This window comes from Eublepharis macularius, chromosome 2 (assembly GCF_028583425.1).
Source record: "Eublepharis macularius isolate TG4126 chromosome 2, MPM_Emac_v1.0, whole genome shotgun sequence".
In the NCBI taxonomy this organism is placed as follows: Eukaryota; Metazoa; Chordata; class Lepidosauria; order Squamata; family Eublepharidae; genus Eublepharis; species Eublepharis macularius.
Window position 1 is genome coordinate 25544958 of NC_072791.1, and position 12534 is coordinate 25557491.

At 46.2% G+C, this 12534-nt stretch overlaps 1 protein-coding gene across 1 annotated transcript in view; it reads right to left on the minus strand.

Moving 5' to 3' along the window:
* Positions 1 to 12534, minus strand: part of LOC129324893 (cholesterol 24-hydroxylase-like) — a 52999-nt gene that overhangs the window by 20515 nt on the left and 19950 nt on the right. The window contains exons 6-8 of the mRNA XM_054972334.1: positions 7753 to 7891; positions 6981 to 7091; positions 1269 to 1425 (exon numbers count right to left, since the gene is read on the minus strand). Of these exons, the coding sequence (XP_054828309.1) occupies positions 1269 to 1425; positions 6981 to 7091; positions 7753 to 7891 (407 nt within the window). The remainder of the gene's footprint in view (positions 1 to 1268; positions 1426 to 6980; positions 7092 to 7752; positions 7892 to 12534) is intronic.

Here is a 12534-nt window from a genome sequence, read left to right on the forward strand (position 1 = left end):
TAATAATAATAGCTTTTATATCTCAAGATGGCTTTTTAAAGGGGAGTTAAAGGCCAAATTTATCAAGTACTATAAGCCAAGAGGACTAACTGGAACTTTCCTGTTTAGAGGCAGCTTACATCTGAATAAAACTTGCCAAGAGAAAAAACAGAACGAGGAGATTTAGAAGTACCCTCAATGTATTCAGTTTAAACAATTTTTTCCTATCTGGACTGAACCGTGGAAAAGAGGTAGGAGCTGCATATCGTTCTTTTAAAAAGTGGAGCAAGGCTGAACACCAGCTCTCTTTTCAGTTTGATGTACACCTGTCGTGCAAATGTAACACTCAAATGAAGTATAGCGGCAGAGGAAGAATCTGGGCTGAGGATACAGATACGATTTTTCTGGGCTCTGATCACCTTGCATAAAATAATTGAAAAATTGTGTGTAAAAAAGGAATTGCTAAGAGGGGAGAATAAATTTTGGGGTGACTGTGGTAGTATTACTCTGATCCAGCGTTCCCTGGACTGGTACCTCCTTTTATTTTGTCAAGCAATTGCCTGCTACCTTGGTGGTCATTCATGAATACAAAAGATCACTTCTAGTTTCAGCAATGAGTGGGCAAAAGGGCTCTTTCAAATACATATCGTTGATGCGCTTTTGGGAGAGGGTTCCATTTGAGAGAGAGTGCAAAAGTAGTGGCAGAGGGTCCCTTGGTTTGGGGGGGTACAACCTGGGTTCAAATCCAGGCTGCCATGAGGGCAAAGTGGAGGAGAAATTAGCACTGCCTTGTACTCCTCGGAGGAAGGGCAAATGGAATAGCTAGCTAGACATCCTCAGTAAAGATAAGGAACAAACTGAGGTGAGTATATCTTCCCTCCCCACCCCCGGTGTATTTTGCTGGCTTTGTTGTCTGTGTGGAGCTTCTCTAATCTGTCTTGAAATGCATAGAATCACACTCTTCTTGAATGTTACTGTATGTCCCCCTTCCCCAGATGTACAGTGTGCACTGGAATTTTTAATTTAAAAATCTGTGGTTTGCTGGCTTTGTTGTCTGTGTGGAGCTAGCTAGATATCCCCAGTAAAGATAAGAAACAAACGGAGGTCTATTGTTATACCACATTGACTGCAGCTGGTAAAAAGAGAAAGTGATGACATATGTGTTGATAGTGATTAAATTGTTCTATTGGCACCACCGAGAGACCCAGGGCTATTCAGTTCTTTAAAGCTGTCTGCAAAGTGACCCATTCAAATGATCAAGCTGCCTTCCTAAAACAAGATTCTCTTACCTGCATTCTCCAGTATTTTCGTGAGAATATCCGAAGGGGTTTCCTCTCCGTTTCTGAGAGCCCTGAGCCTCTCTTCAATACACTCCTTCGCAGTTTGACGTAATACTCTCACGCTTTCTTGAATCTCTTTCACAACTTTTCTGTTTCTTGGAAAGTACTAAAAAAAAGATATCAGAGGTTGCCATGAGCATGGCAGCATAAAATCAAGCCATTGCAACTATGGAGAGCATGGATTTGGCAGAGCCATAGCCTTTCTGCAAAGATGGAGCAGAGCAGAAGGTAGGTGACTGGTGAACCACTAGCCAAGTTCCACAGGACAGGACTATGCCTGCTAGTTGTATTGTGCTAGCTAGCTGCATTTTGCAAAGAATGTGGAACTAGGCGCACCTTGGACTAATTTAATAAGGTACTTCTTGCTAAGCAAAAGTGCATTTTCAACATTCCTTTATGCATATCAGTTGTGCTTAAGACATCCTTATTCTGCATTCTTGCTTTCTAAGAGCACAACTAGATATTATGGTGCCCTGGGCATAACCCAGGGACCCCGCCACCATTTTAATAATAGTAACTAATAAAAACTGCGCTTATACACGGTTCTTCTAAACAGATCAGTGCCTCACCCAGAGTGGTGAACAAGTTAGTGTTGTTATTATTTAGTGTTATTATTATCCCCACAATACAGCAGGGGAGCTGGGGCTGAGAGGAGTGGCTTACCCAAGGCCACCAATTGAGCTCATGGTAGTAGTGGGAACTAGTAGAGTGCTGATTCGCAGCTAAACCATTTAACCACTGTGCTACAGCAAACGCTGTACCATGCAAACCATTTAAATATGTTGTCCCCCACCCCTTTCCATGGATGCAAGGGGCTCTTTTGCCACATGAAAAAGTGCAAGAGGAGAGGGAAACAAAGGTGCCTGGTCCCTTGCAGCATTTTTAAATGGCAGCGACATCCCTGCATTGTCCCCTGGGACAGCATAACATCTAGTTGTGCCTAAATTTACACATTGATCAGTGGTCCTTAGAGAATTTAGAGGGGAAAAGGTATATATTTGCCGTCCTAAGCAGAGTTACACCTCTCTAAAACCACTGGATTTGGGAATGTGCAATTATACTGAAGACTGCTCTGTGGCCTTTTCTACATGGCAACAGTTCCCCGTGGAAGCCCCAGTGTCGCTGCAGCTGCCAGTCCAGTGGAGTGGCAGCTGGGTTTCCAGATGGCAGCTTTCTCCATACCCTGCCCCAGTCCCCATGGCAGCCATACCCTCCCCCCCCCCCAGCACTATGAGGAGGTGCTCTTTCTGTGTTCTTTTTAAAAAGGCAGTGGACATAACCAATATATTTATTTTATTTACAACATTTGTATGCTATCTTTCTAATCAACATAAACACACACAAATATGATAAATGGACAAATGAGAGTTAGTGAGGGAATGTGAAACAAAACAAAAAAGTCTTCACCTGTGGGTTTGGGAGACGATGATACTGGGAGAGTGGGGGGAGAGAATTTCCTGGGGAGGAAATTCCAGAATTTTGATGCCACAACTAGGAAGGCCTTTCTCAGGTTGTCACTAGACATGGGCACGAACAGCATTATGAACGGGAAAAAAAACCAATGAACAGGCCGCTCGACTGCTTGCAAACGAGCTGTTCATGATGCGCCATTCCAGCCAAACAGGTGGTAGGCGCAAGCCTTATTCATTGCACTTGGCCGCCGTTCGGAAAGCCGGACACTCAGGCACCTGCTGCAATCAATCCCCTTGGCAACTGAGGCCAAGGAGGGACAACTCTGTCTGAACTCCTTCCGGCTTTCCATTTGGTTTTAACCCTTTGAAGTACTTCCAGCAGAGAGTCCCGTTTTTGCCACTGTGAAGAGAAAATGACAGCCAATGGAGAGACCCGTGGATCATGCCTTTCCCAAGGTGCAATCTCTCTGAAACTTGGGGGGTCTTCGGAGGACAGTGAGGACTATGTCCCATGCAAATTTAGTGGGTATTGGACATTGGGAAGGTCAGTTTGTGGGGTGTTTAAAGGGCCCTGCCCCTTGCACGTGGCAGCAAAGGGCCCTTTAAACTATCAGCTGGCATGCAGCAGGGGGGAATTCCCCCCTACTGCCTGCCAGCTGATAGTTTAAAGGAATCTTTAAAGGGCCAGGTAAGGGGGTTTGAGGGGAAGGAGGGCTAAGTGGGGGGTTGGGGTTGGCGGTGGGGGGGCTCTGGCCCCCATGAACAACAAACAGCAAACATGTCCGGGAACAGTTCATGATTGTCCATGTTCGTTGTTCATTGTTCATGGATGGCACCGAATGACGAACAGGGTGTTTGGGTTTTTTTCCCCAATCATGCCCATGTTTAGTTTCACACATCTAGCCTCAGATGACCGGGCTACCTGACGCATGGCCTCTGAAGATAACCTAGGTACATGCATATGGTAGTGGGCGGGCCTTAGGCCTCAAGCCTTATATGGCTTTAATGGCCAATATCAGCAACTGGAATTGGGCCTGGATACAAACTGAAAACCCGTTTAGGTGGAACAAGACTGGAATGAAAGGCTCCCTACAATCCGCTCCCGGCAACATTTTGGCCACAGCATTCTGTACCAACTGCAGCTTATACACACTCTTTAGGAAAAATCCCACATGGAGTGCATTGCAGCAGACCAGTCTAGATGTTACCAGGGCCGGCTCCAGTGTCACTGGCACCTGAGGCAGCTCTGTGTGTGTGCTCACACGCACGTCACTGTGTGTGATGTCATCACACAGGGCTGGGTGCGCACATGGGGGGCCTTCCAGCCCTCCCATTCAGTTGCTCTGTGGGCCAGGGGCAGCCGGCCACCCTGGCCACTGGCTGTGCCTGACCTGCAGGGCAACTGAACGGGAGGCTGCCCACTCAGCTGCCCCACGCTGCCGCCGCCAGCACATGCTCCTAGCTGGCAGTGGCAGTGGTGGCAGCAGCTCCGTGGCACACACCCCTGCCCCGGGGCTGGCACCCCCTCTGGCGACTTAGTGCCCTGAGGCGGCTGCCAGGCCGGCCTCAATGGGCAGGCCGGCCCTGGATGTTACCATGGCATGCACTCCAGCAGCAAGATCTTTTCTGCCCTGGAAGGGCTCACAGCTGGCTCATCAGACAAAGCTGGTGAAAGGCACCCCTGGCAACACCTGCCACCTGCTTCTCCAATCAGGAGGCTTAGATCCAGCAGCAGGCCCAAGATACGAACCTGCTCCTTTAGGGGAAGTGCAACTCCATCTGGAACAGATGATGTCCTAATTTGTGGGGTAAGCCCCCCCCATTACACCTCTATTTTGTTAGGATTGATACCATTAATACCATTATATCGATATACCAATTGTCAATTAAAACAAAATCAAGAAGCCCCCTAGCACATAATTGCGTGTGGACTGGGACAGGGAAAATAGGACCTATGTGGGCAGGAGTAGGAAAATCCAGCCTTTCCCACCCACACGAGAGCCATCCTGGGTGTGCTGTAATCTTTCATAAAACATTAGAGCAAAGCAGATTTGAGAAAGATTGCAAAAAGATCAAGGAAAACCCAGGTGGTGCACAGAAAAAAGCCCCACTTCCCATCAGCATTGAATACAAGGCAAATCACTCATGTGGAAATAGTTCTATATGGAAATAGTTTGCATTAAAAATTGTGATAGAACCCTAAGATTCCATACAGCTCAGGAGTGCCGCCTAGAGCGTCTGGATTCTTGGACCCTTCGAGCTTACATGAAAATAATGCTTTATAAACCATTCCACATTAGAGCTACCTGGCCAACTTAATTCTTTTTTGACAAAGGGCAACTGGCTTGGGCCAGATTCCCTTTTTGTCATGTTAGTGCAGAACCATTAAATGGTGAGGTCATCCTGTAGTAACTCTCTGATTGGTGGAAATAGTTTCTGACATCAGAGATGGAGCTTTGCTTGGGATTGGTTAGATTGGGCAATCTCACCAAGGAGGCTGACCTAAGGTTGCCAGGTCCCCCTAACCCCCCTCCCCAGGTGGAAGGTTGTAGGACCTGGCACTTATGTGTTCTTGTGTGCATGCGTTCGCACTCCCGGCCTGTGTGATGTTGTCACTTCTGGAAAGTGATCATTGTGTAGACTGTGTGCCACTCTTGGAGCACTCCCGCGGTCCACAGGGGACCAAATCGGGCCCAATTTGGCCTGAATCAGGCTGCTGCAGAATGCAGGAGCACTGCTGCCCTCTGCAGCAGCCTAATTTGGCCTAGATTGGGTCACTGCAGCGTGCAGGAGCACGCTGTGCCACCCAGGAGTGCGCCGTGGGAGATGAGTTCCCCTGCCTTTCTCCCCACCAGCCAAGTAAGTGGAGGCAGGGGGTGGAGGTGGGAGCAGGGAACTGGCAACCCTAGACTGTCTTAGGTCAGGCTCCACTGCCCATAAATATCTGGGAGCTCTGGACTTTTCTTTGTCCCCAATTTGGAACATCTGGAGATCCCAAGACCAGTGCGCCAGGGGTTAAGGACTCCTCCACTATCTTGGTATTACAAGGAACTCTGTATATGCTCTGAGGAATCTTCTACAACTTAAGTAAAGTATGCTTCATTGAGTTCGCTCAACATTATTGTTTTATTTGATAGACTGTGCTGTATGATAGTGTGCTTTCCCCTGTGTTTTACCTTCTTTCTATAAAGGCATTTTTGGCTTCCTTAGTACATCCATTTCTCTGGGATATTTCTCTGACTCTCTTCCCTACATGTCAGCCTGTTTGGGCGTTACCTAGTTTGCTATAAGATAGTTTTCAAGGTTTCCACCCTGTTATTTGGTTATTTTGCTAGGGCTGAGCTGGAAGGGCTGCTTCCCAGCAGATCAGTCTAGCTGTTCTCAGGAGGTACTGAGGCGTGGCAAGCAACTACCTGAGTGCTTTCCAGGGAAACCTTGGTCTAAGGATGTTCCTAGAAAGGAAAGACACCTCCCCCCTTTCCCAACCCCAACAATTATTGTTTAGCAAGTGGTAACATCTAGAACTGCCAGGCCTCCTCACTTCTCACATTTAGAAAGCTGCTAAAAGTGTTTTTTTAAAAACCTTCTGTAAAACAGTGCTGCAGGTGTGGGAAATGCTTACAGTTGTTATCCTTTTGTCATTTCATGCATGCATCCCGATTGCCATTTGAATCATATCAGAAGGAACCGGGGCTTGTTTTGTGACGGTACTCGGGGTTACTGAGCACTGGTGATTTTCTTTTCAGGGCTCTCCCAAGTCCTGATTTTGGTGTGCTGGCCTGCCCCACTCAACCAGGGAAGGAAAGAGACCCTCAGGAAGAGCCTGGAGTGATTTGTAAAGAAAGGAGGAGTTGGTGGAAATTGGCACCAGCTTCTATACGAGTACGGGCACTTTTCTTTTTAACAAAAAGAGTGCTGGTTATGATTGCACTTTGTAAGCTGCCTTGTGGACCAGTTCAGCTGAAAAGTGAGGCAGAAGAAATGAATTGATTAAACTGCTAGGAAACTGGTCCACCCCAGCTCACCCAATGGTTAGCCAGGGATGTGGTATCTTGAGCTGGGAAAAACAGAGACGCTATGTTCTCTGGGCTTCCTTTTCTTTACTCCTTAACCTTTGCTTCCCTATCTATGCATCCAGATGCTTCCAGGTGTTTGTCGGACCTTATCTTTCCCACCATGCCATACATACACTTTTGCGCTTTGGTTAGGGAGGGAGAGAGTGTTCACAACAAGTGTTTATGGCACTGACCTGAAAGAAAGGAATCCGTATGACATCTAGCGCTTTCATGGTCATAGACAATGCACGTAGTAAAGGGGACTGGTCATCCCACACAGTATTTGGTTCCAGTCCAAAAGCTGCCTGGTAAAATTGTGAAAAATGTAGAGATGGATCAAAGCAACCAAATGCCAGGGGTGAAGGTAAGGTGGTAGTTATACACTGTTATTCATGGGGACTGCTACATGATCTGGGCTTTCAATATTTTATGCACCTATGTAAATAACATGATCTAACATGCAATCTGACCTCTTGAGAACTTTCAGTGTTAAGGAGGAAGGAAAGCTTTAAGATACTGTTTGCTGAACAGGGGCCTTCAAAGGGGCTTCCAATGCTCAAGGTCTGCAGTTCTCCAAGCATGTCTGCTACCCGTTCAGAGTCCTCAGAGACACTATCGTAATGTACCAAATGTGCAAATCTCAACAGTGTGGTGAGCATGAAGGACCCCAGCCCCTTCCCCCCTGGTTCCCACATATATGCCGTGTGCTGCCCTTTTGCTGTGGCCCAGTGGCCATATGCTATGGCTTTCCCTGTGGCCAGTGTGATATAGTGCTTAACATGATGGACTAGGATGGGGAGATATGGGTTCAAACCACCACTCAGCCATGTAGGCCACCCTCAGCTCCTTGCAGAAGATATAAACGTAATGACAGATGGTTTCAGGTATAAGCTTTTGAGAGACAAACAGACAGACGTCTCTTACTCTTTAGTGTTAGTGGAAACAGGACATTCATCTACTTAGTACCTTTGCAATGATGTCAAGAACTACCCGTTTCAGGAGGTCCATCATATTCACTTCTGTCTCTCCATTGGCTTTTCCTTCCAACACCTTCATAAGGTCTTCTGCTTTGTCATTAAAGACTCCCATCAAGCTGCTTAGGTAACTGGGCAATTAATAAAAGTCACTGAAGAAAGAACTTTGCATTTGGACTAGGTATTCTCTTTAGTTATTATATGTGTGAAAAAGAGGTTCTTATATATTATGTAATTATAAAAGACAGGCACAATAAGTCCATCCAATAGGGTGGATCTTACCCCTATCCTCTCACTACACAGAGCAAAGTCCAAAGACTTCCTCTAGCCTAAGGGACACTTCCTCCAACTTAGGTTTCTCTTCTGCTGGAGGAAGAGCCCCTTAAGCTGGAGGGAGTCTCCTTAGACAGGAGGAAGGCTCCTTGGAAGACACATCCACCCCAATATGAACAAAAGACACACACGTACACATATAAGTGTGCATAAAATCTCACATACTTATATACACATGAGAAAACACTCAAGCACAAATGCATATACACTAACCATTACACACAAACACAGGTCTGGTGAATAGGATGGGGCTAGCAAGTTTCCCATTGTTCTTCTCCCTGTGCTATAGGTAGGAATACCTGGGTAGGCCCCATACACATTACAGTTTCTTCTCCCGTTCCTGCCCCCAACTCCCTAACTTTCTTTGCTCTCCTCCTGCATATTTTCCCAGTGACTGACATGGTGACAAGAAAGGTAAGAAGGAACCCCAGAGTGGTTGTCGGCCGTGTGTCCTGGTCATATGGATCAGCTCAGTATGTTAATCCAAACTATTCTCATGACATTCAAATAGACAGTGGAGTGGAGAATTAAGCAGATTGCTGTAGTTTGAAGAGGAGTTCGTATTCCTGCTCTTTCTGACACTGACACAATGGGTTGCCAAAATAAATGTCTGTGGTGGGAGCCCCCTCCTCCTATGGTCTTACAAGACTTGCCAGAGAGGTCCCAGATACTGTCATGGAGCTGAAGGATGTCATCTACTAGGAGAAGGGACTTTTCTCAGGATCCATCTACACATTACATACAAGGTCCTTGTATTTTCTAGGGAACAACACAAGGACTTTGCATCAGACTTGCGATGGGAGCTTTCCACACACATATCAGCTTTTATTCTGCTTGCAGCCAAAGCCAGCCGGGAGTACGCGCTTTAGCTTCTACCTACCACGTGTTGTTTTTGCATTTGCAAACTGTCTGGCAGAGCAGCTTTTGGCTCTGTTGCGAAACTTAATGTGTTGCCACATAAGTAATCAACAGTGGCTCCACAAGTGGTTTGCAAATATGAAAATAGCAGGGGTGGAGAGGCTAGAGCTGCATCTTCCTATCTGCTTTGGTCACAAACTCAAGGTAGTTGGTGTGCTGGTGTGGGAGGCAGCAAACACCCATTGCACATGAGGACTTCTTAATGTGTAGTTAAGGCCTCATTTAGCCCTGAAGTGATGGAATATTCTCCTCTAAGAAGTCTTCATTTGTTCCTTCCCAATCTCTATTCATAGATATGGGAGAACACTTTCTAATTCTAATTAAGCTTTTGGACCTGAAGGAAGAATCTCACTATTCTTATACAGTTTTTAAAAATTTAGTAGCTGCATTATTTTTCTCTATTTTGTATCGATATTTGTATTTAAGTGGCTATAAGCCACCTTGTGAACAGTCCCCAGTTAAACAGTTCATAAATACTGTACGTAAAATAAAATAAACCATGCACGTATTGGTCCAGAGCAAGTAAGGCTGAAGCTTCATTTGAAGACTGACACCCTTTTTCCAGCAAGAGTACTGTTGCCAAGTAGGCCCCCTCTCCTGCTTTAAGGCCTGCCATGGACGGTGCCAGAGTTTCCTGTGTTGCTGTTACACCCAGTTTGCCCTGCACGTGTGCGTTCTAATACACGTGTCAGTTTCCTGCCTGCTTGTTAATTACCTTGCTGCTGCAATAGACTGTGTTAGTTTCCTGACTCCATGTCTGGATAACTCCACAAAGGACTTTCTTCCTGGGCAGCCCTGCCCAGACCTATATCTGGACCTCCCAGTGTGTGTGTGTTTGGACTTTATTACATGTGTGCCCCGTGCCTGCATTGCCATCCACCATGGACCGCGCCTGTTCCCTGTTATGAACTGTGTTTTACGTGCTGTCTCCCTGCCTCCATGGAAGCCTGCCTCATCTGGGCCCAAGCTGGTTAGCAGCCAGGCGCCTACCGGGGAAACCTCCAGCGAGCCTGGCCAAGCGCTCCCTGGTCAGTTCCCGCCTGGAGCCTCCCGCGGGCCGGTCCCCGAGCCTGCCCTCGCTATCGGGCAACCTGATAACCAGCCCCCGCCATGCCCAGCCGGCGACCATGTTCTTTGGCAGCCAGAAAACCTAGAGGAAAAGCCTGCTTTGGGAAGCCATTTTGGAGAAGCGGACACACCATATCCACAGCGAGAGAACCTCGCCCCGCTCTGCATATCTTAGGAGCCACCCTGGAGAAGAAGGTAAGTGCCGACCATCCCAAGCACTTACAGAATGCATCTCAAAGAAACCTCCGCATTCCAGAGCTGATGACATCAGGACAAGCCCTGTCCGTTGGAACATCCATTTAGAACTCTCGGATCTCCTCCTCCCTCCTTTGTCCCCTCTTCCTGAGGTGTCACTATAACACAATCAGATTCCTAAAGTGGCCCACCTAAGACATTCAGTAACCCATTAAAGCTTTTGTTTTAATCTGTGAGAACCACCAAGTACAGCACCAGCCCCAGGGTACGTTTTGGGGTATTTAAGCTGGTCCCTCAGACCATATGGTGCGTACACCTTCCCTGTCCAGACCCCTTGCTGTCTGTCTGTGGATCCAGTGCTGGCATTGGACCACCCCGCTGTCATGTCTCTGCTCCGCTTCACGATTGTAAGTATCGCCCTTATCATCGTGGGTACCTGCTCATGCGACCGTCTCTGTATTTCTTACTCTGCATTTCCTAGTTGTTGTATGCTTTCTTGTATGTATGTGCAAGTTCAGGCTTATGCCACACTATTAGTAAATACACGTGTTTATTGAATCTATTTGTAGTCTGCCTCTTTGTCACTAGAGTGTCTAGAATCGGGACCTCCATAAATGTTGGTTAGATCCGCGCTAATTTTAGTTCCAGACTGCTGAGCTAATTTCCCCATTTAAAAGAGCAGTTCTGGTAACAGTACAAAATATTTATCATTACCTATCCAACTCTTCCGGTGTGTGTCCTTCATCTTTTACATATGGCATAATAAAATTTAGAAATAGGAAAAAAGAGGATATTTTTGTGGCACGTCCACTGAGAGATAGGTATTGGGTAGCCTCAAAGAGATCAGGCAGATTCCTTGTTTATTACATTGAATTATTGCTGACCATGTTTGCTGACCATGTTCCTGGTAAAGGATCTCATTTAACACCGGCTTATATGAAAAGAAATAGTCTCTGATTAAGGGGGAGGGTTGCATCATTTACTCTTGCTTTCTTCCCATGTGCCTTATTCCCATACACTGACCTCAGAGGCAGAAGTCTATTACCTTCCAGAGCCCATTGCTTTCTATGGCTTCAGGTGTTCATCACTGCTGATGAGGCTGGCTGCCCAGAGTTCTGCAGAGGCCTCCCTTAGCCCCACATCTGCAGTTGAAGTCCCAACCACTTCAGGTGAGGACTTTTCATTATCCTCAGGTAAGGGAGGGAGGCGCCTGATCTGCCACCAGTGGCATCACATTACTTCTGGCCCAGCTGTGTTTACTTCTAGTTGGGGTAAATCATGCCACAGAGCCAACACCCAGCCCCCAAAGCCCCTCCTCCCAGTTCTCCATGCCTGTGCATGGTGAGCACTGGCTATGAACTGAACTACACTTTAATAATAAATAATAACATTCTATTTGCATACGGCCCAGGTGCGTGCAGCTGAGAGAGCTCCGAGAAGCTGTGACTGACCCAAGGTCACCCAGCTGGCTTCAAGTGGAGGACTGGGGAATAAAATCTGGCTCTCCAGATTAGAGTCCTGCTGCTCTTAACAACTACAGCAAACTAGCTCTCCCTATGAGGATTGCCATCAATATGCAATGAGATGTGAGTTTTATATGTGATGAGTTATGAGTTTCTCTGCTCCTGCCAACAGATGTAACTGTTAGAGAACAGGACAAGCACAATATGTCATGCTGAAAGTGTTTCTGCACAACACAGCCAAGAATGTGGTGAGGTGGATATTTCCCTATAGGAATATTTTCCCAAAGGAATATCAATTACATCAAAATAAAAAACCCACCTTCTCTCTTTTATTTTTTCTCCTTTGTTATCCACACACAGTTATTAACCAAGTTTGGAAATAGGATATAGATCTCCTCTTGCCAGACCTCCTCAATATTGAAACCTATTCTCCAACTGTTTCAATATTGAGGATCAGAGAAAATCTTGCACCTAGTCCAGACATTTACTTTTACATACAATGAGGGAAACAAGCAAAGACAGTAAGTAGTATGGGAGAGAGTTAATATCACTCAATAAGAGAGATAATTCAATGTGATAAGTGTCGAAAAATCTAGTTCAATTAATGCAGAAGAAGCACTAAAAAGGTAGATAGGTTTCCATCTGCAATATAGCTGTAAAATGGTCTAAAGTGGGATGCATCTAGTAAAGAAATGGTGTTAATCTTTGGAGGACCAGAATCCTAAATATAATTTCCAGAAATCAAGGGGCCTTCGAAGGAATAAACACTTTTAGAAATGGACTTTAAATATGGACAA